This window comes from Chiloscyllium plagiosum, unplaced genomic scaffold (assembly GCF_037043375.1).
Source record: "Chiloscyllium plagiosum isolate Xiang-an unplaced genomic scaffold, Cpla_swu_hap1 HiC_scaffold_7, whole genome shotgun sequence".
In the NCBI taxonomy this organism is placed as follows: Eukaryota; Metazoa; Chordata; class Chondrichthyes; order Orectolobiformes; family Hemiscylliidae; genus Chiloscyllium; species Chiloscyllium plagiosum.
The window spans coordinates 24,831,598-24,855,105 of NW_028270145.1; the positions used below are offsets into that span (position 1 = coordinate 24,831,598).

Here is a 23,508-nt window from a genome sequence, read left to right on the forward strand (position 1 = left end):
CTAGGTAACTGTTCCGAGAGAGTAACATCCCATAAACATCCCCTTTGGCGAAAAAGCAACTTTGGACACAGAGTCTCATGTGCACATCTCTAATCCAGGAGGAAAAAAACTTGGGAGAAAATTCTGAGACAGCAGCAGCTGAGAGACATTCACTGAATCTTCCACCTCCTTTGAGACCCCAAAAGCTTCTGCTCAAAACATAAGCTAAAATTAAAAATTAGAAAGCCTGGTCAGTGAGAACTGGCCACACCCAGGCTGCTTCCACTGTTCCAACTTCTTTTTAAAAAAAACCCTAAGGCCTCACAAATTGTTTACTTGGAGACATCTGGGTACCTCTGTCTTACGACCTCTCTTCAAAGAAAAAAGGTTTAAATAACATCTTAAGGTGACAGCGTAAGGTGTCATAAAAATCAAAAGTTTATGTGGACGATGGACTCCAATAAAGGAAGTAGAAGTTTTGCTGTCAACACTTTAGCAGTTAGCCTTTGGTGTAAGATATAATCACACTGAACATTTTTACAGTCTTTAACTGAAGGTGTTTTCAGAAAAAATGAAATTCCAAAAATAAGATGCAACTCCAACCTGCTGTCCTTGCAATATTTTTATTATTCTGTGTTGCTCTACCAATTGATGAGTACAGAATTGATGGAACAGATCATTTATTGACATCTGGAAGTCTTTTTTTTATTCTCAATTAAATGACATTTTTTTCTCTTCTCTTTATTGCCCGTGTAGATCTTGATACACTTGCACTGCCTCCTCCTTGTGCATGTTTCTTGAATTCCTGAACAAGAATACTTTTTGCAAGTATATCTTCATTGCAAACAAGCCCTATTTGGAAGTACAGATTCTTTACTTTCTGCCTTATCCATCTTTAACGTAAATCAGATAGCAGTTAATCTCACTGCTCTTTTGTTGGAAATAAGACAAGTTATTTTAAGATTTGAGAGGCGTCATGTTTATATTGAAGAAAATCTGTTACCAGGAACTACTCATAATTAAATGGTGGGTGGCAGCAGAATATGTGCTAAATCTAGCTATTTTTATATCCTATATCATAGAGTCATATAACAGTGACAGGCCCTTCAGTCCACTATGTCTGTGCTGACCAACAAACAGCGAACTGTGCTAATCCCATTTACCTGCATTTAGTCCATAGCCTGCTGTGTCCAAATATTTTAAGTACTCATCGAGATGCATTTTACATATTGTGAGATTAACTGCTTCCACTACTCTCTCAGGCATCTGCTACCCTCAGATCTCATCCAAACCACTTATTCGTGACCTTAAACTGGGATTAAACACTTCTGCCAAGGGGAAGAGATTCTGACGATCTTCTCTGTCTGTGCCTCTCGTAATTTCATGTACCTCAATAACCACCCCCTGCCTCCCCTGCTCCAAGAAGAACAATAGTCTAGATTCTTCTCATAATTGGGAGATTTTTGTCCCAAACAACATCCTGGTGAATCTCTTCTGCACCCTCTCCAGTGCAATCCCATCCTTCTGATAGTGTGGAGATCAGAATAGCACATAGTATTCCACCTGTGGCCTAATCAATGTTTCATAAAGTTGTAACAAGATTTCCTTGCTCCTATATTTTACACCTGGTTAATGAAGGCAAGCATCCAGTATGTCTTCAGCAGCATGTCAACCCATGCTGACACCTTCATGGATCTTTGGGCTTGCACTACAAGTTCCCTTTATTCCCCAATACTCCCTAGGGACCTACCATTCATTGTGGGTGTCCTTTCCTTATTAGACCTCCCAAAATGCAACAGCTCTCACTTATCTGGATTAAACTCCATCGCCGTTGCTCTGCCCATTTTACAAATTGATCAATATCAGACTATAGCATGAGCTCCTCCTCCTCAGTATAAACAGCACCACCAATTTTCATTTCATGTGTAAATTTAGTAATTAGATAATTATGCTATTACGGATCACGTGGCCCCCTGATATTTATATGCATCTACACTCGGTTCTACTATAATGCATATTGCTTCAACGCGAATTGGCTTTGATACAATTAAAGAATTGAGACCATTATTTGTAGAACGCAGACTTTCCTTATCTGTATTGGCTATAATGCACTTCCAACCCCATTGGTATAAACGGTGCTGCTATTACATGATGTCCTTATGACGAGATCACACAGAAACAGAACTATTGCGTTATATTAGAACCGACTATCTTCCTGGCTATGGAAGCTAGATAGAAATGGAAATGACAATTTCAAATAGCCTTGCTGACAATTACTGATAAATTCAACTCAGGCCAGGAGTCCAGTTCTCTGAACTCTGTGGTGTGTATTGCTCAATATTGCCCCACAAAATGCATTTACCAACAATGCTTTTGTTAACTATCTTATGGCCATTTTTGGTATTAGGCCTTAATCACGTTATTTTCTTCATTTGAAGAGCTGATATAGATATGATGAGCCAGGTAATCTCTTGTGCCATATTCAATTTGGTGATTCTGTGAAGTTTTTGCTGAATATTATGTAAGTTCAGGGCCAGAAAAGCCCATGCAAGTTTAAGCAGTTAACTTGCAGAGTAGTGTAAACATATTTATGCAGCTTAACATGTTTTACTTGCTGCAGTGATTTATAAAACATGCAGTTTCTGTAAAACATTATGTGCAACTGTTCCAAGCTTTCAACTCTGATGTTCTTCAGCTGTAATGAAGCATTAAGTTCAAGATGTTGAATCAGTCAGTAGTTGAAATTTCACTGGAACAATTGGCACGTTATATCAAAAGTGAGCCTGGATTTGATATTTCATGTACATTAGAAGTAACAAACACCCCAGATTGGAGTGTGCAAATGCTGCTTTCGTATTTCCAAAAATTGAGTGAATGTTAACAAGCTAAGTTAAACTGCGTTCATGCTTTTTTTGTTTTGATCCTTTGCTGTGTCGTTCTATTTTTCCCTGTTGCCATTTGCAAAATACAAAGTCAGATTTTTTGCTGCTCTTTGAAAAGCCAGAGAGAGAGAGCGACACACACACACACACACACACACACACACACACACACACACACACACACACACACACAACAGATATCCCTGTCTGACCATTTGGCTCATATCCCTCTGAACTCCTGCTATTCATGTATTCATCCAAATGCCTTTTAAATTTTGTAACTATACCACTTCCGCTGGCAGCTTATTCCATACACGCACCATCCTCTGCTAAAAAATGTTGCTCCTCAGGTCCGTTTTAAATCTTTCCCCTCTCCCCTTAAAACCTATGCACTCTAGTTTTGGACTCCTCCACTCTGGGGGGGAAAAGACCGTGGCTATTTACAACAAAAGAAGTTGCTGGAAGTTGCCCAGCAGGTCTGGCAGCATCTGTGAATAGAGATCAACGTTAGTGTTAAATGAGAGGGAGAGTCACTGGACCCGAAATGTTAACTTTGATTTCTCTTCACAGATGCTGCCAGATCTGCTGGGCTTTTCCATCAACTTGTGTTTTTGTGTCTGATTTACAGCATCCACAGTTCTTTCAGTTTTTACCTTGTCTATTTACCCTCCTCTTTCCCCTCATGATTTTATAAACCTCAATAAGCTCATCCCTCAGCCTCCAATACTGAGGGAGGGCAAATAACCCCTGCCTATTCAGCCTCTCCCTATAGCTCAAACCCTCCAACCTTGGCAACATCCTTGTAAATCTTTTCTGAACCCTTTCAAGTTTCACAACATCCTTCCTGTAGCAGGGAGACCAGAATTACACACAGTATTCCCTAAGTGGCCTAACTGATGCCCTGCGCAGCCACAATATTAACTCATAACTCCTATACTCCACTGCTTTGACTAATAAAGGAAAGCATGCCAATGCTGCCTTCACTATCCTGTCCACCTGCAACTCCACTTTCAAGGAACTATGAACCTGAACTCCAAGGTCTCTTTGTTCAGCAGGACCTAACCATTAAGTATATAAGCCCTGCCCTGATCTGCCTTTCCAAAATGCAGCACCTCACATTTATCTAAATTAAGCTCCATCTGTCATTTCTCGGCCCATTGACCCATTTGCTCAAGATCCCATTATACTCTGAGGTAACCTTCTTGTTGTTGACTGCACCTCCAATTTTGGTGTCAGCTGTAATCTTATTAACCATGCCTCCTATATTCACATCCAAATCATTTACATAAATGATGGAAAGCAGTGAACATATCACTGATCCTTGTGGCACACTGCCAGTAACAGGTCTCCAATCTGAAAAGCGTCCCTCCACCACCACCCTCTGTCTTCTACCTTTGAGCCAGTTCTGTATCCAAGTGGCTAGTTCTCCGTGTATTACATGTGATCTGATCTTGTTAACTCGTCTACCATGAGGACTCTTGTTGAACGCCTTACTGGAAGTCCATATAGATCACGTTCTGCCCTCATCAATCCTCTTTGTGACTTCAAAAAACTTATTTAAATTAATGAGATATGATCTCCCATGCCACGTTGACAATCCTTAACGAATCCTTGCCTTTCCAAATACATACAAATCCTGTCCCTCAGGATTCCCTCCAACATTATGCCCACCACCAATGTCAATCTCACCAGTCTATAGTTCCCTGGCTTTTCCTTACTATCTTTCTTAAATAGTGGTACCATGTTTGCCAACCTCCAGTCTTTTGGCACCTTACCTGTGGCTATCGATGATACAAATATCTCAGCAAAGGGCCCAGCAATCACTTCCCTAGCTTCCCACAGAGTTTGAAGGTACACCTGTCAATTAAAGCTTCATCAGGTGAGTGTAATTTTCATGTGTTTACAGTATTTACATAGTCGTGTTTCTTCTATATTTTTATATTTATTTTAAAGGTTATTTTATTTTCAATGTTGGCATTTGGGAATGTTCATAATTTCAATTTGGTAGTGCTTTCAAGTTAGCTTTTTTGCTGCAAAAGGTTCTAAAGTACATAACTGTTCCTTTTTTTGTGTTTAATTATTTATTTTAGTTTACAAGTTATTTCAGCTAGGAATACCCAATACTGCACAAATACTGACCAGTATTTCAGACTTTACATAGGTTCTTATGATAGTTCTTCTTTGCAGAAAACTAAACTCTGTTTTCACATGAATATCTATGATTCACTTAAAGATGCAATTTACAGAAACACAATCTCAACTTTAAATGAAGACTTAGCATATCAATACCATGTTCAAGTCCTTGCTATTTTCAATGCAATTCGTGAAACAAAATAGACGGATTTTCCTTGTTCTTGTAGTGGTCTGCTCTGATCTTAAAACCTTTTTTAAAACCCCTGTCAATAATCGGTTTTTCAATCTGATGTCAGTTCCTAAGTTTCTTTGAAATTGTTAAAAGTCCCTGGGGCTAGACTAATGTAATTCCCTGCAATATTTGTTTATGCATCTTTGGTCGGTGTAATTTAAAAATTATCCAAAAAACTCTGGACATTGTTTTGTAACTTTACATAATGATTGGTTGCTGATAATGAAACCAAAACTAATGTGATGTGTTAATTTCAGCCTGCTGTGTTTTAACTGCCATTTTATCCCGCCTCACATCCTACAATTGCATCATTTAGTCAAGTTAAAACAGAGCATTTGATGTTAAAATAATCTGTTATTCCTTTATTATTTGTTCATTGCTTAAATTCCATCTTTATCAAATGCTAACTTTGGTTATCATTACAATAGCAAATACTATGTAATGTGCTTCATCCAATGTTGCATAAATATGAAGCCCCAGTTCTCCAACCCTCCCTTCAGTAGCCTTTGCTAGTGTTTTCTGAGTTTCATTAAGCTGGAGGTTGAAACCACTTTATGGTTTGTTTTCTTCATTTGTGATGTATCTCTTCTGAAAATGATTATTTTTGCAATTTGACTTAATTGTATACACTAACCTCAGTAGAGAACAATCAAGATTCCATTTCTGAGCACTTTGAATGATGCATCTCCTGAAATCAGGAGGTGAATTGGGCCAGCAAATAATTGTTTTTAAAAATCTAACCATTCATACTCGAAACAGAAAATCCAGTTATTGAGGTTGCATATGCAACACAATTTAAGTAGATAAACCATGACCCTAAAAATGCAAACCTTTGATTTGATAGAAAAGTCTTAATTTTCTGCCCTCACCAATGATCCAGCAATCTGGGCAACCTGTCAAGTGGAGTACAGTCTGGTGTTGAAAGCCACACAGCCAGCGATTGTCCTGCTATTGCCTGATGTTCCCAATACAAATTGTCCTGTTGTTAAAATTTGTTGGATGGAAGCCAGTGCTTTTGGGAACTTGATGCAGTACCTTACTTGCTGCACGTGTGAAACCAACATGAGAACACACCTGTTTGGTGGTTATACTATATTTTAAAATTGGAATTGTCCTTTTTGGAAGGGAATTAGTTTGTGAAAGCTGTGTTGTTTTAGATCTACGTACCTTTCCTTAGAAAACCCCGAATAACAAGATAGTAATTTTGTGAGCATTCATCTGGAGATGCAATTAATCCTAATTTCAACAATCTCTCCTGCCTTTCGGTAAGCATGGATACTAATTCAAAAGCTTACAATGTAGTGTTCTCCTTTAGTGTTTATAACTCAAGGTCACCAATTTCAAGATTATTATTTCTTTTCCTTTTTAAAAGGAAGCACACTGCATACACCAGACTGGAGTAAAATAGGAGCAAGAAATACTTTCAATTCTCTACTACTACCAGCAAAAGAACATATTGCAATAAATTTAACTCGTGTGCCAAAATTATTTGTAAGAGCAAAGGAACTGCAACAGAGTAATTATGGTGTCATTTTGCATTGATGCACCTTTGTAATGATTTAAATACTAGTCTTAACAAGATCAACTAAGGAGGGGAAGAAAGAGTAAACAGGTGATCACGCTCCAATTGCAAAACACTCCTAAATATGCCACATTTGAAAGTCAATAGTAACAAAGGCTACATTATGGTGAAGGCTCACTTATCCAATCTCACCATTGTTTAGGTATCCTGAAAAATATTTGTTACCAAATCTGGTATTTGCCAAGTGCACAATTTCCAAAAACCTGCAGCACAATTTATGCTTGTTTTTATGTTTTCTAGCTAAAAGTGAACAAAGATGCATGTCATAATTTGATGTCTTGAATAATATAGTAAAGCAATTGTTTTATTTTCTTTCATTATTTTCCAATACAGTGGCTCAGTGGTTAGCACTGCTGCCTTACAGCACCAGGGTCCCAGGTTCGATTCCAGCTGTCTGTGTGGAGTTTGCACATTCTCCCCGTGTCTGCGTGGGTTTTCTCCGAGTGCTCCGGTTTCCTCCCACAGTCAGAAGATGTGCAGGTCAGGTGAATTGGCCATGCTAAATTACCCATAGTGTTAGGTGCATTAGTCAGAGGGAAATGGGTCTGTGTGGGTTACTCTTCGGAGAGTCGGTGTGGACTGGTTGGGCTGAAGGGCCTGTTTCCACACTGTAGAGAATCTAATCTAAATATCTCCACGGATTGGTTCAAAACAAAGCCCTCATTTACATTTGAAGGTGTATTCAATTGCATGTCGAGTTTGAACTTAAATTTACATTTTTTCATCATGACAATTGACTTATTCATGTCTCGTTTCATCTATTCATCATGGACATACTGAAATAAGTTCCAATCACTTGTATTGCACAGCATCCACATTTACATCATCAGTTAACAATATTCAAATGATTCCTTCCCAGTTTTTGTTTTATAGCTTGCATTGTTTTGGTATACAATCCCAAGTATTTTATCCTGTTGCCATTTAAACACCACTGTTTGACATTGTAATGTTGAAAATTTGCAAGGGACACCTTAACCTCTGTGCATTGAATAATGTATTTTTTAGTTTAAGAGTTACTGTGCATGGAACTACGTAACCTGTCAAGCCAGACCTCGGTCTTCATACAAGTGTTGCACGTGCGAATGCTGCAGAGTGATGTAGATGCAGGAATTCCCTGAGTTGCTACTCCAAATCGGCATGTGTCTGCAGATGTTTCATATATGCAGTTATGTCACACATTCTTATGCACAGTGCCAAAATTCATCATGCTAATCATAAGATAAAATCTAAACTAATATATAAGTTCTAGCTTCCAGTTATAGGACACAATTGCTCAGCTGAAGATAATTGTTCTTGCAATTGTCAATAGTATCATCAATGCCTTTGTAATGGTGTGTGGGGGTTGTCAAAATCCACATTAGGTTTTTGTTGTCAGCAATCAGGTATTCCCAAATGTGGTCAAGGTGGTGTCCATGCTTGGTGATGAACTTTTCCTTACAAATGAAAATAATCTGTTTTTCTTTTTATTTCCTTTAATGCTTTTCCCAACTGTTTTATCCTTTCTTGTCCACCTGTCTGTCTGGTGTTAGGAATTCTCACTCTGGCATTACAGATATTTTTCTGAGCTCCAAATGAGTAACCTATGGACCTTTTGCTGAAGGATGTTATAAATGAAAATTTGATTGCTATTCTATCAGCTTTGTGAATGGAATGAGGTGATGTGTATGAGAGAACAGTGTGTTTAAAATCCCCACCTCCACTTATTCCCCAATAACCACACGTTGTGTGTGAACGAGCTAGGAGGAATGAAGTCTACCTGACATTTTGGATGACTTTATTCTCTTAAGTTTGCTCTGTCAGCACAACTCTTGTAGGTGGGAGACCTACCTCATTGGTAACGAACTAGGATTAATCCAGAAGTATTCCATGTGGTGGTAATCTCCTGTATTTACACTTATGCTGCAGTGTTTTAAAATCTTGTTAATGTTCTTTGTTAGATTGAAGGGCGTACAATGGGTTTAGAGTAACTAAAGAGCCCTGACAGCGAGTATTGTATAACTTAACAATCTTTGTGAAAGTTAATGCTGCTGTACAGGTTTTATATGAACAGAAAGACCGCGAAAGTAACTTCTGCTTTGAGTAATACAGTATAGAGTTAGCGGATTTTGACCATTATGCTGCATTGGTAGATTTATCCAATTAGTTCTTCTCTTTCCCCATAGACAAGTATTTATTTTCCTTTTCAAGTGTTTATCAGATTTCCTTTTGCCAGTTATTATTGAATGTGCTTCCATCACTGTTTAGACTGTGTATCCCAGATTATCACCAATTCTTGAAAAAGTTATTCCTCACATTTTCATCTTTTGCTAATCACTTCAATTCTGTGTTCTCTGATTATTGGCCTTTCTAACACTGAAAACAGTTTATCCTCATTTAGTCCATCAAAACTCTTCATTGTTAAATCTCCTATTAACCCCCTCTAATTACTGAATAACTTTGGTTTCTACATATAATTTCTCGTTATATGTATAAGTTCCTTGTCTTTGGTATCATTTCAGTTAAATATATTCTGCACCGTTCTAAGTTAATTTGTTCTATACAGAAAATTAAAGAATTACCAACTATCTCGGTATGTGTACAGGGTAAGGCTGAAAGAGATAAAATTTATTGAAGGTAGCTACAGAAAACATGTATAGTATCTCTAGAACGATGTATCTTTGAAAACGTATCTTTCTCGCAAGCCTAGTGGTGCTGACCATTGGTGTAGTAGAAGGCCGCCTACTTGCGGAACATTTCAGAGAACACCTCTGGGACACCCAGACCAACCAACCCAACCACCCCGTGGCTCAACACTTCAACTCCCCCTCCCACTACACCAAGGACATGCAGGTCCTTGGATCCTCCATCGCCAGACCATAGCAACACGATGGCTAGAGGAAGAACGCCTCATCTTCCGCCTAGGAACCCTCCAACCACAAGGGATGAACTCAGATTTCTCCAGTTTCCTCATTTCCCGTCCCCCCACCTTGTCTCAGTCCCAACCCTCGAACTCAGCACCACCTTCCTAACCTGCAATCTTCTTCCTGACCTCTCCGCGCCCACCCCCACTCCGGTTTATCACCCTCACCTTAACTTCCTTCCACCTATTGCATTTCCCCCAAGTCCCTCCTCTCTACCTTTTATCTTAGCCTGCTTGGCACACTCTCCTCATTCCTGAAGAAGGGCTCATGCCCGAAACGTCGATTCTCCTGCTCCTTGGATACTGCCTGACCTGCTGCACTTTTCCAGCAACACATTTTCAGCATTGGTGTAGTAGAACCTAAGTTGGCCATTCACTGCATGGAGGTGTATTTCCTTTCAGGCAGTGGAGAAAGAAAATGTTATCTATTTGTATTTGAGCAATAATTTGTCGAGTGACTTGTCAAAGAAACTGGAAACCTCATGGTTCTCTGTACTGCAGAATATTAATAGAATTTCTAAAGAAATAATAATTGATCCGGTCAGGGTCGAATGGGAAGAATTCTGTTAATCATAGTCGTAATTTGTAGTTAAATGTGTTTGACAGTTGTCAAGTTACAGAGTGCTACAAACGTGTCTAAAAAATAAACAATAAGGGTGGCACAGTGGTTAGCACTGCTGCCTCACAGCGCCAGAGACTCGGGTTCAATTCCCGCCTCAGGCGACTCTCTGTGTGGAGTTTGCACATTCTCCACGTGTCTGCGTGGGTTTCCTCCGGGTGCTCCGGTTTCCTCCCACAATCTAAAAATGTGCAGGTTAGGTGAATTGGCCACACTAAATTGCCCGTAGTGTTAGGTGAAGGGGTAAATGTAGGGGAATGGGTCTGGGTGGGTTACGCTTCGGCGATGTGGACTTGTTGGACCAAAGGGCCTGTTTCCACACTAAGTAATCTAATCTAATCTAATGTTGTGTTCATTGCCGCTTGAGATGTGGCATATTAATGTTCTACTTATTTATGGACTAGACAGTACTAAATGTAGAACCCTGGTGTATGGTCATGTTGAGTATGAATATTCCTAAGTAAATTTACATGCACAGAAATATCTTCTGTTCTTATCCTTGAGAATTCAGTACCAATTAGGGCTGCTTTAGGCTATTAGTTATTTGGTCTTTTCTTCTTTGTGTTCGTATTTCTTAATTTTTTTCCCTAAACCTATTTTGTTGCATTCTGCTGCTATTGGCTTAAATCCAAACTCTCCCATCCTGATATATATCTCAAACACATCACTCCTTCTGTTGCAAAGATAGATGAAGAATCTCTAAATTTTGCATTTACAAGATCCTACAACGAAGGCGTGTAAGTTGCTCTTTCTGGGCACCACAGGTTCATGCAGCACTGACGTAAAAGAGAACCGTAATCTGGAGAACATCTCTGTTAAAGAAGGCACTCAAGCTCCGGGTGAGGCACAGCTTTCAAATGGCAGCAATTCCTCCATTAACAGAAAACGGCCACTGGAAGAGGGAAATAATGGTCACTCTCATCCTAAGTTTCGTGCCAAGAAGAGGAAGAAAACGCCTGGCCCCATTCTACCAAAGAACGCATTAATGCAATTAAATGAAATTAAACCTGGCCTCCAGTACAAACTCTTATCTCAATCTGGCCCTGTCCATGCTCCTGTTTTTATCATGGCTGTGGAAGTCAATGGACAAAGCTTTGAAGGATCTGGGTCCACCAAGAAAAAGGCCAAGTTGCATGTAGCAGAGAAAGCCTTGAGGTCATTTGTTCAGTTTCCAAATGCCTCTGAGGCCCACTTGGCAATGGGTCGAATGCTGCATGTTAATACGGATTTTACATCAGATCATTCTGACTTTCCAGATACTCTTTTTAATGGATTTGAAACCCCAGTACAAGGAGATGATCCTTATCTCTTGGGCTCCAATGGAGATGGTCCTTTCAGTTCAGGTGACTCTAACTCTTTTGGCGTCTCATGTGGTGTTGAAGGCAGTAGTATAGGTCAGTCAACACTGATGGCTCCATCTCCTTTTGCAATGACCAGTGGTAAGAACCCAGTAATGATCCTGAATGAACTGCGCCCAGGACTCAAATATGAGTTTATTTCGGAGAGTGGAGAAAGCCATGCAAAGAATTTCATCATGGCAGTAACTGTAGATGGTCGAACCTTTGAAGGGTCCGGGAGGAATAAGAAGTTGGCAAAGGCTCGTGCTGCTCAAGGAGCTCTTCAGACTCTGTTTAACATGCAACTGGATTCAACACCATCACGGCAACCCATTCCCAGTGAAGGTCTTCAGCTTCACCTGCCTCAGGTAAGAAAATTGTTTTTTACTCTTGGCATTGGTCCTTTTCATGGGAAGGGATGCTGTTTAACATTGGCCTAAAATAGTGGTAGGAATTTGGGAACTTAGTTAATACATATATTTTTATATAGATTGCTTTTCATACATCTACAGTACACCTCAAATTTGTATGAAATCACAGCGTTGGGCGATGTTAGCATTTCTCAGTGAGCAAATTGTTACCAAATTTACTACTGAGTTGTGCATGGCAACTCTACTGTATCTGCTATCATTGATCATGGCCTAGTGATCAGATCCCATTTCTACTGTGTCCTGCATTTTAAATTATCCTTGAAGTTTGAGTTAATGCATGAACAAATGTTTTGTAACTATCTTTTCTTGTCAAGGTTGCACCTTTTTTAGTGCTTCATTTTCCAGGTAAGGTGTTTGTGATGCTTCAAGTAAATATGCAATTGAGAGTGGACTACAAACCAAAATGGTGCTAGAAAGCTCTGAAATAATTACTCAAGAACACTTGACTCTGATTTTAAAGGGAATCTCCCTGTTGACGCAGATTGTTAAATTTGCAGTTACTGTCAGTTGTAATGACTTGGATAAATCTGTTAATTTAACTTGCTAGTCTTTTGAACTGAACAAGCCCGACAAGCCAGCAAGGTGCAATATATCAGCCATGATGTTGTGGCAGTAGTAATTTAAACATGAACTGGAATGGTTAGGAGAAAATAACAAGGCTGAACAAGTTGTTTTCTTTTTAAACCGTTCACTACAATCCCCTTTGAGACTGACCTTCAAAAAGAAATGAGGTGCCCAAACAGACACTAGAAATCAGAAAAGGCGAAATTTCACATTTTAAGTCTTTGTTATTGCACCAGATTAAATCAGCATAAATCAAGCTTGAGTTAAAAGGCAACTGATGCTTCAAACAAAGGTAGATTTTTGGATTAACTAATGCAACCGAAATATGCCTTACAAAATGCTTGCCCTCTGTATCCCACTTCTGACAGATGTGCAGTGGAAGAAGGTAACTCTCTTCTAGCTGTCCAGTAAAGGTTCAACGTTCCCCACCACACTATTTGAAATTTTCATTAACTATCATCAATCATTTGGCACTGCTTGCATTTTCCAGATCTTTTAAGGTCCACCTGATGAACTGAGTTCCTGTATCCAACACCTTTATATTCATTAATCAATTCTGGTAGAATTGTTTTCCCAATTGCGAATTTCACTTCTGGTGTCCAGCATTTCTTTCAAAACAGGAAAGAGCTGTCTCAGTAGAGTTCCAGTTCTTTTTCTGCATACGTCTTAGCAGTAGCTGTGTCTTTATTCTAAATGGAGGTACTAAACCTTTTGCTTCGTGTTTCGGGCCTTTATTTAAGTTTATTCCATTTAACTTGGAGTCAAAAGTACATCTTAAAACACAGTCACATTGTAAAATTCAGCATTCGTGACATATTTAAGCAATCCTTATGAGTGTAATTATTTATAATCTCATTATTGAAAGAATTACACTTGTTACCATTGCTGCTTCAATTTTATTTACATTGATAACCAGCATTTTGATAATCACTTTCACTGTGTGTTCATATCGAAATATAATGCTCTGTGGAGGCTTTAATATTAGCAAAAAGGGCTGTAAGTTAAATTTCACTTAACTTGTCTTAGAGAGATTTTGAAGTGTTTTCCTTTAGGATAGGAAATGAGACTTTTTTTAAAGGAAGTGTGCATAGGAAAATGGAGTTGAATTTTAATATGTCGATGGATTGAGAATCTGTTCAGCTGTTAACATTCTACAATATGAAATTTAAACACCACTCGCTTGAGGTCTGTAACAAAACTGTTGAAGTCATCCTAAATTAAGCCCTGTGGCATATTGTACTCCAATTCTGTACTTCTGACATGGCATCTTTTCTATTTCATGACCTGCTACTTTGTCCACTCATCTCCTGAATCAAAGGCCTTTTATGGAAGCCCACATTTCACTACACTTCATTCATCAACTTACCTCAGCATCTCATATCTTGTCAAGCACAATCTTCCATTCTGAAACTCAAATTAATGCATTCTCCCAACTAGGTACTTCATTTTATTTTTAATTAAAAATTTCAACACATTCCCTCCTTCATGTTAGCTTTATCTTGTTTTGAAAATGCATATTATGTTGATTTGTTTCAGTTCAGTATTGTTATGACATGGGGTAAACACTGCTTGATTTAACCCAGCAACACAGAAAAGATTTATCCTATGCAGTAACCTGTGAAAATTTGACAGGCCAAGAACTAGTTAAAGTAAAAGTAACAACTTTATTTCTTAAAGTATAACAGAAAATAATTAACTAACAACTATTTACAACTCCTTCCTCCAACTATCTTTGATTTTCCCTTCTATAATACTTGTCTGATAAAAGTCCCAATTAAGATTTATAAAACAAACTTCTTATCTCAAATTCAGGCAGCTTTCGGTCCTTCTCTGTATTCCTGTCTTCCTTTCTTCTTCTTGGGGATTCTGCTTCACAGGTTACTGTTCGGTAAAGGTACCTTTAAGAGAGCTATTCTCTGGGCAGTTGGCTGATGTCGTTGGCTTGGCAGTTCTCCTCTCAAATGTTCAATTTTCCCCGGTCTTATACCCCCAAAGCATTGGATTGTGTCATTAGCTTTTAAAATGATAAATATACTAAATTCAAACTGTGTTGGAGTTTGGGGTTTCTTTCGGGGGGGGGGGGGGGGGGGGGGGGTATAGTTTAAACTGATTGGCCAAATTCAAATCTGTTTTTGTCTCCAGGCAACCAGCTACCCCAGTAGCTGGACCACATGTTACATTGTACCTTATTGAGAATACTTTAGTGCTGTCACTGCTAGCTTTTAAATCTCTTAAAGGGACACCCACATCCTCATAACACCTCCCTCCTTGAGAAAAAATGAACCATCATAATAAAAAGATGGCATCTTTTTTTCTATTTTTTTAAACACATTACCCTAACATACAGATAACTTTAATATAAGTTCACCTTAACTCCTTCCCATATGCATACATATATATAAAAATTAAATAAATACAAATCTCATGTAAACTCTATCAGTTAAATCCGCGATAACACATATGCGATTACATTCTTACGACCCACAACATGTATGATTTTAAATTTAAAAAGTCTAAAAGACTCCAATGAAATAGTTTCATATTCTTGCCTTTGAAGTGTCCTAAGAATGTAAACAAATTGTGATCCGTGTACACAACCGTCTCTGACACGTTGTTCGTGACGTACACATTAAAATGTTGTAAGGCCAGTACCAAACTCAAAAGTTCCTCTTCGATTTTGAAGTATTTCCTCTGGTGGGTGTTGATCTTCTTCAAAAAGTAACTAACTGGCAGTTCAATCCCATTCTCGTTTTCCTGAAGGAGTACAGCTTATCCCTCAGAAGAGATGCACGGTGGTCTGCTAATATCTCAGCTAGGGAAAACGGTCTGCAATCAAAATGTCAAACTTGCCTTTTATCCTCAGAATCTGAGTGGCCAGCTGACTGGCATTTTCTTCATATCTTGAATTTTTGCTGTCCTCCTGAGCTGCCTCTCTTCCAGGGAGGCTGCCGAGATGTTCTGCAGGCAGTTTTTCCGTAATGCATCTTTTGTTAATGCGAATTGTCTATAACGCAATGGGGTGAATAGGAGACACTTTCTCTAAAATGCATACTTTTCATGTATATGTTGTCTATAGCGCGATTACACTTTAAGTGTATTTGTATTGTGTGATTTTTGTATAGTGCGGCATTGCACAAAAATGCAACCAATGTGTAATAGCAGAACTACCTGTACTTTTGGGCTGGCTGCAAGATGCATGCTGATAAATTTTTCTCCCTTTTGATTGAATCTTACTGCTTCTCCAACAGCATTACTGAGATAGGGGTGCTCAGATTTCTGTTTGTAGTATTTGGGTTTGCAGTGCAGTTTGAAAGCTATGAAGGAATGCAGGTTGAGTGTACATGCAGAGCTGCTTGGTAATAAGGCCCGCCTCAGTTTGTCAACACAGCATCCCAGCTCTCAATATATTTAAAGGGCCCCTGAATCTCACCCTACACCCATTTTCCATACCACCTAAATTCCCCATGCTACTTGTGCTTCTTCAGATCCACCATACCACCCCTTGCCCCCACAGATTATCCAAGCCCCTTCAAATCACTCATTCCTTCTCCCCGCATATTTCCATAGACAGTCATGCAGTATTCAGCAGCCCGGCCATAGCATTAGGGATCATTTTCAGTGTAGGAGAAAATATTAAGTTAAATTTCTCATTCCAGTGCTTGTCATTGTCACTGTAAAATGACTTCTCCATTGAAAAAGATGTAAGCCTTTAAGTGGCCATTAAATTGTGAAAACAAACAACCATTTACCTGTGAACATTAAAGGTTAAGTATGTTATTACAGCCTCATAAAACTATCAATCATTCCCCTGCACAGTTGTGTCAACAGACTAAATCTTATGGAGTTCAACCAAATTCACACAAGTCACCACTATCATTATTACCGATCCTAGAGCCTGAAATTTAAAGAGCAAATTGAATGCTGTCCTTCTCAAAGCAGATTTACCTGCCTATCAGTGGAGGGGAGCAGCTACACAGATTACTTTGTATAGCTTTGCAAAAATAAGAGATTTTATTTCCATAACCAAAGCTATCTGTACATTAAGGTTCCAGTCAAACCCTGGCGTGGGGCGTTTGCCAACATATTTTCTACATTCTTGAATATATTGTGACATTATTGGAGATGTCACAGTTGTGGTCAGTCTGGTGGTTAACTTATTTTTTCAGGACAGACTTCTATGATAAATAATTAATTTAAAATATGTTTCAAAATAGCAGCTAATAGTGATCTTCACTTTTCAGAATGTTTATGCCTCCATTGGGAAATAAAAATCTGACTTGAGAAATTCACGAAGTTTGTTTAGAGTCATAGAGATGTACAGCACGGAAACAGACCCTTTGGTCCAACCCGTCCATGCCGACCAGATATCCCAACCCAATCTAGTCCCACCTGCCAGCACCCGGCCCATATCCCTCCAAACCCTTCCTATTCATATACCCATCCAAATGCCTCTTAAATGTTGCAATTGTACCAGCATCCACCACATCCTCTTGCAGCTCATTCCAGACACGTACCACCCTCTGTGTGAAAAAGTTGCCCCATGGGTCTCCTTTATATCTTTTCCCTCTCACCCTAAATCTATGCCCTCTCGTTCTGGACTCCCCGACCCCAGGGAAAAGACTTTGTCTATTTATCCTATCCATAGAACCTGCATCCATCTCTGCAATGCTCTGGTGTGTTTCAACGTACAGAATCAGAACATTCCCATAATACACAGAGCAAAAAGCACTACATCTTCAAATCTTTTATTTTATTATCACATCTATGTTTGGTACCAATTGAGTAGATGATGTGCAGTATATGCATGCGAAGGAGAAGTGTAAGTGAGATGATGAATAATACCAAAAATAAATGGACACTGAGATCAAAACCTGCTTCAAGCCACAATGCTAGAGAATTGGCAGAAGACTAAATATCAGAGTTTAATAACAGCATTTACTCTGTGTCACATTTATGTTCAATACAACAGTGATCCTGAGAGTGAGGGGAAAGATTGAACCAGTATCTCATTGATGTGCATACAATATAACAGCTGTTATACCTTTTTATTGTCTGTATTAAAGGATCACTGTTAAACATGTTTCAGCTGAATCTATAAGCCCAATGTATATGAACACTGATTCGATATTACATACCAAGGTTGGGCATGAATATTTTTGGGATTTAGCTCTCCTCGCCACTTGCCTCTGCTGGCTGATACTTGAAAGTATCAAGAACTATCCAAAGTTCCAAAGCTCAATAAGGAATGATTGATGATTATAGCATTGCTGAGTTAGAACATTTCATGCCATTCTGGCACAGCATTGCTGTGGCAGACAGTAGCAATCTGTCAGTTAATGGTGTGTGTCATTTCCATGGTGTGTTGTCAAAACCCTTCACTATATTTCTGGATCTTGATGTTTTGCTGTGATTCTTTCCCATTGTAAACAAGACACTCCAAGCTTCTCAAGTTCTGTTCTTTAAGAAGCAAAACCTTCCAGTTAGCTAGATAGTACTCGTGATATTGATTATCAGGCCTCAGGGATACATGTATTTCTCACCTGTTGTTAAAAGTGATTGGTAAATTAATCACGTTATCTGTTAAATTAGTCATGTCAGCATTTTGCTAAGAGGTGATCTGATTACCCAGCTAATAATCCAAATAATAAAGATGCAATCTGCAATTTATATTCCTGCATAGATATCTCTTTTTAAATGCTAATAGATGATGTGAATGTATCACCAAAAAATGATTGTTGTATTTCATACCATCACTCAGCAAGGATAGATGATCATGCAAAGCTACCAAATAATTTTAAGAAAATTCAGGGCCAGAGTTATTCACTGCCAGAATTCCTTGGCAGTGTGGGGAGGCAGGAAGACCAGTAAAATGACATAGGCCATGCCATTTTGCCAGCTACAGGAAAGTTAGCTGTTGGGAGCCCAATTGAGACACTTAAATAGCTAATTACTTATATTTCCCTGCCTCTGCAGTCATTTTTCCAATATCAGGGTGTTTAACCCTTCCTAAGCACACTCAACCCAGGGAGGATCACACCTATTTAACATGGTCACCGCACCAGTTATTATAGCCTTCAATTCACTTACCATTCTTAGAGAACACGTCAGCCATTGTGACACTCTCTTATTGCAGCTTTGCCCTCAGTGTAGGTAGCACTCACTCACTGCCTTGTCTATTTTTCTTTCTTTGGATTTTGTTTGTTGGCAAGATTAAAGAATCTTGCCTTTTTCATTATTGTGCTCCAGTGAGTTTTCAGCATATTGATTCTAAATTTTTCTCTCATTCTACTCCCTGCCCTCTGGAGTTAGGATGCATGAATACATGCAACTTTCACTCTCTGTGTCTCAATTGGCTACTCAATCAAACATGATTGTGTGGAATACTTCTATAAAACTGCCCTTCATAACTGAGGCCAATTATTATCTTCCTAATTCACCTTGATTGTGCAGTTCTTGCATATAATTTAATGCTCATCTTAGACTGTAGCCAAGTTAAGTTTGTGAGACTGAAGGAGATTTGGGTATGGTTAATTGGAGATGTAAGTACAGTAGTTAGGAATGCTGGAGTATATATGTCAGATTAAAGGTTTTCCATTGTTACTTAAGAACCATAAAGTTATGTGCCCCATAGTCTGAAAGATAGGTGCATAATAAAATTAAAACTGCACAACTTAATGGTGACATCAGAAGGCAACTTAAATGTTGAAAGAGTGCTTTTGAGATAATGTGGTTTAGTTTAAGATTCAATTCAAACATGGAAATTATGAATGAAAGTGGGCCATTTGGTCCCTCAAACCTGCTCTGCCATTCAATAAGAAATGTTTGCATTTCAAATTCCACATTCCATTCTCCTGCTCATAAGCCTGGCTTCTGTGCCAAACAAAAAACTATTTATTTCCACCTCAAAAATGATCAATGACCCTACCTCCTTGCCTTCTAGGCTAGAGAGTCTCAGCTTTGCAGAATGCTCTGAGAGAAAACAAATTTTGCTCATAATTTTAAAAACAATACCTCTTTGTTCTGGACTTTTCATCATTTTTGCTCCAACCTTGTCAAGATTATTAATGATTTCCTATACATTAATCAAATCACACCTCACTCTTCTAAACGCCCAAGGAAAACAAGCCGAGTCTGATCACCTTTTCTCCTCACATTCCAGTATCAATCCATTAAATCTCCTCTGAAAAGCATCCTTCAATGCCTTTACATCCTTCCCTAAATACAGAGATTGAACTGCACATAGTATTCAAGTTATGGTGTCACCCGTACCCAAACAACTTAAATATAACTGAAGTATAATGTAAATTCTATGTTTATTTACCCTCACAATAAAGGATGACATTCCATTATCCTCCTTAACTGCTTGCTGTACCTGTATACTCACTGACTTGTGCACTGGAACACCTAGAAACCCCTGCACCTATGAATTTTGCAATCATCCTCCATATGGTTTGCCTTTGCTTTTTTTATTCGTCCTGCCAAAGTGAATGTTTCATAATGTCTCACATTTTACCACATTTCGCTGACAGTAAGTTTGGTTTCTGCTAAGGCCACTGGGCTCCTGACCTCATTACAGCCTTGGTCCCAATCTGGACAAGAGAGCTAAATTACGCATGTGAGCTGAGACTGATTGCCCTTGATATCAAGGCAGAATTCAACCTAGTAAAGCATCAAGCAGTCCAAACAAAACTAGAATCACTGAGAATCAAGTCGTAACTGTTGGCTGGAAAGCATAAAGGAAGATGTTTGTGGTTGTTAAAGATCAGTTATCTCAACCATGGATATCACTGCATGAGTTCCTCAGGAGACCCAACCATCTTCAGCTGTTTCATCATTGATCTTCCCTCCATCATAAGGTCTGCATGGGGATGTTGCTGATGACTGCTTAAGGTGCTTAGTGGGCGGCACGGTGGCACAGTGGTTAGCACTGCTGCCTCACAGCGCCGGAGACCCGGGTTCAATTCCCGCCTCAGGCGACTGACTGTGTGGAGTTTGCACGTTCTCCCCGTGTCTGCGTGGGTTTCCTCCGGGTGCTCCGGTTTCCTCCCACAGTCCAAAGATGTGCAGGTCAGGTGAATTGGCTATGCTAAATTGCCCGTAGTGTTAGGTAAGGGGTAAATGTAGGGGTATGGGTGGGTTGCGCTTCGGCGGGTCGGTGTGGACTTGTTGGGCCGAAGGGCCTGTTTCCGCACTGTAATGTAATCTAAATCTAAATCTAAAGGTTCAGCACCATTCATGATTCCTACAATACTTAAGCAGAATGTGTTCATGTGCAGCAAGATCTGGGCAACGTCAAGGCTTGGGTTAGAGAAAGCAGTAGAAGCAGGTACACTTAGGACATAGAAAACACATTTGGATAGCTACATGAGTAGGAAAGGTTTCGAGGGATACTAGCCAAATACTGGCAAATGCGACTAGTTTAGTTTGGAAAATTTGGTCAGCATGGTCGAGTTGGATTGAAAGAGTCTGTTTCTGTTCTGTCTGACAAGTGCCCAGTTAAATTCATATCACAAGTGCCAGACAATGACCACCTCCAAGAAGGAGAGAATATAAGCAACACCTTTAATGCTGTAATGCTGTCAATATGTTGGAAGTTATCATTAGGCAAAAACTAAACTGGGCCATCCATATGCCTCCTATAGCTATCGAAGCGGGTTACAGGCTAGGAATTCTGTTGCAAGTAACTCTCCACTTGACTGCACATTGTTTGTCCACCATATACAAAGCACATGTCAAGAATTCCTCAGAAAACATCCCTCTTGCCTGAATAGGTGCATCTCCAAGAATGGATGAAGACTCGCCATCTGAGGTAGTTTGGGTTGAGGTTAGGAATAGGAAAGGTGAGATCACCCTGTTAGGAGTTTTTTACAGGCCTCCTAATAGTCCTAGAAACGTAGAAGAAAGCATTGCGAGGATGATTCAAGAGAAGAGTGAAAGTAATAGGGTGGTTGTTATGGGGGACTTTAACTTTCCTGATATTGATTGGGAAAGCTATAGCTCAAGTTCGTTCGATGGGTCAGTGTTTGTCCAATGTGTGCAGGAGGGTTTCCTGACACAATATGTAGATAGGCCAACAAGAGGTGAGGCCATACTGGATTTGGTTCTGGGTAATGAACCAGGCCAGGTGTTAGAATTAGAGGTAGGTGAGCACTTTGGGGACAGTGACCTCAATTCGGTGACTTTAGTGATGGAGAGGGATAAGTGTGCACTACAGGGCAAGAGTTATAGCTGGGGGCAGGGAAATTATGATGCGGTGAGGCATGACTTAGGATGTGTGGCTTGGAAAAGTAAGCTTCAAGGCAAGGGCGTAATTGATATGTGGAGCTTGTTCAAGGAGCAACTAGAGAGTGTCCTTGATAAGTATGTACCCGTCAGGCAGGGAGAAAAGGGTCGTGTGAGGGAGCCGTGGTTTAATAAGGAATTGGAATCCCTTGTTAAATGGAAGAGGGCGGCCTATGTAAAGATGAGGCGTGAAGGTTCAATTGGGGCGATTGAGAGTTATAAGGTAGCCAGGAAGGACCTGAAGATAGAGCTAAGAGCAGCAAGGAGGGGACATGAAAGGTCCTTAGTTGGTAGGATTAGGGAAAACCCTAAGGCTTTCTATAGATATGTCAGGAATAAAAGAATGACTAGGGTAGGAATAGATCCAGTCAAGGATAGTAGTGGGAAGTTGCGTGTGGAGGCTGAAGAGATTGGGGAGACATTGAATGAATACTTTTCGTCAGTATTCAATCAGGAACAGGACATTGTTGTCAATGTGAGTACTGAGTCACAATTAAGTAGAATGGATGGCTTTGAGGTATGTAGAGAAGAGGTGTTGGAAATTCTGGAAAGGGTGAAAATAGATAAGTCCCCTGGGCCTGATGGCATTTATCCTAGGATTCTCTGGGAAGCAAGGGAGGAGATTGCAGAGCCATTGGCCTTGATTTTTATGTCCTCGTTGTCTACAGGAGTAGTGCCAGAAGATTGGAGGCTAGCAAATGTGGTTCCCTTGTTCAAGAAGGGGAGTAGGGATAACCCTAGTAACTATAGGCTGGTGAGTCTCACTTCTATTGTGGGCAAAATCTTAGAGAGAATTGTAAGGGATAGGATTTATGAACATCTGGATAGGAATAATGTGATCAAGGATAGTCAGCATGGTTTTGTGAAGGGCAGGTCGTGCCTCACAAACCTTATTGAATTCTTTGAGAAGGTGACTAAGGAGGTGGACGAGGGGAAAGTGGTAGATGTGGTGTATATGGATTTTAGTAAGGCGTTTGATAAGGTTCCCCATGGTAGACTACTGCAAAAAATACGGAAGTATGGCATTGAGGGTGAGTTGGAGGTTTGGATTAGGGGTTGGCTGGCTGGAAGAAGACAGAGGGTAGTAGTTGATGGCAAAGGTTCATCTTGGAGTGCCGTCACTAGCGGTGTTCCGCAAGGATCTGTTTTGGGACCATTGCTGTTTGTCATTTTTATAAATGACCTGGAGGAGGGGTTAGAAGGTTGGGTGAGCAAGTTTGCGGATGATACGAAAGTCTGAGGAGTTGTAGACAGTGAGGAAGGATGTGGCAGGTTACAGCGGGATATAGATAAGCTGCAGAACTGGGCAGAAAGGTGGCAAATGGAGTTCAATGTAGCTAAGTGTGAGGTGATTCACTTTGGTAAGAGTAATAAAAAGATGGGGTACTGGGCTAATGGACGGATACTTGGTAGTGTGGATGAGCAGAGGGATCTTGGTGTCCATGTACACAGATCTTTGAAAGTTGCCACCCAGGTAAATAGTGCGGTGAAGAAGGCATATGGCGTACTGGCTTTTATTGGTAGAGGAATTGAGTTCCGGAGTCCTGAGGTCATGTTGCAGTTGTATA

At 39.7% G+C, this 23,508-nt stretch overlaps 1 protein-coding gene across 7 annotated transcripts in view; it reads left to right on the forward strand.

The window, feature by feature from the left end:
- Nucleotides 1-23,508, forward strand: part of LOC122551398 (double-stranded RNA-specific editase 1-like) — a 322,044-nt gene that overhangs the window by 226,438 nt on the left and 72,098 nt on the right. For 3 of the 7 annotated variants that reach the window (XM_043693228.2, XM_043693225.2, XM_043693223.2), the window contains one exon: nucleotides 11,046-12,031. In XM_043693228.2, coding sequence (XP_043549163.1) covers nucleotides 11,046-12,031 — 986 coding nt within the window. Of the gene's footprint in view, nucleotides 1-3,042; nucleotides 4,741-11,045; nucleotides 12,032-23,508 lie in introns of those variants that run through there. The other 4 variants (XM_043693226.2, XM_087988848.1, XM_087988847.1 and 1 more) reach the window with 2 other exon arrangements.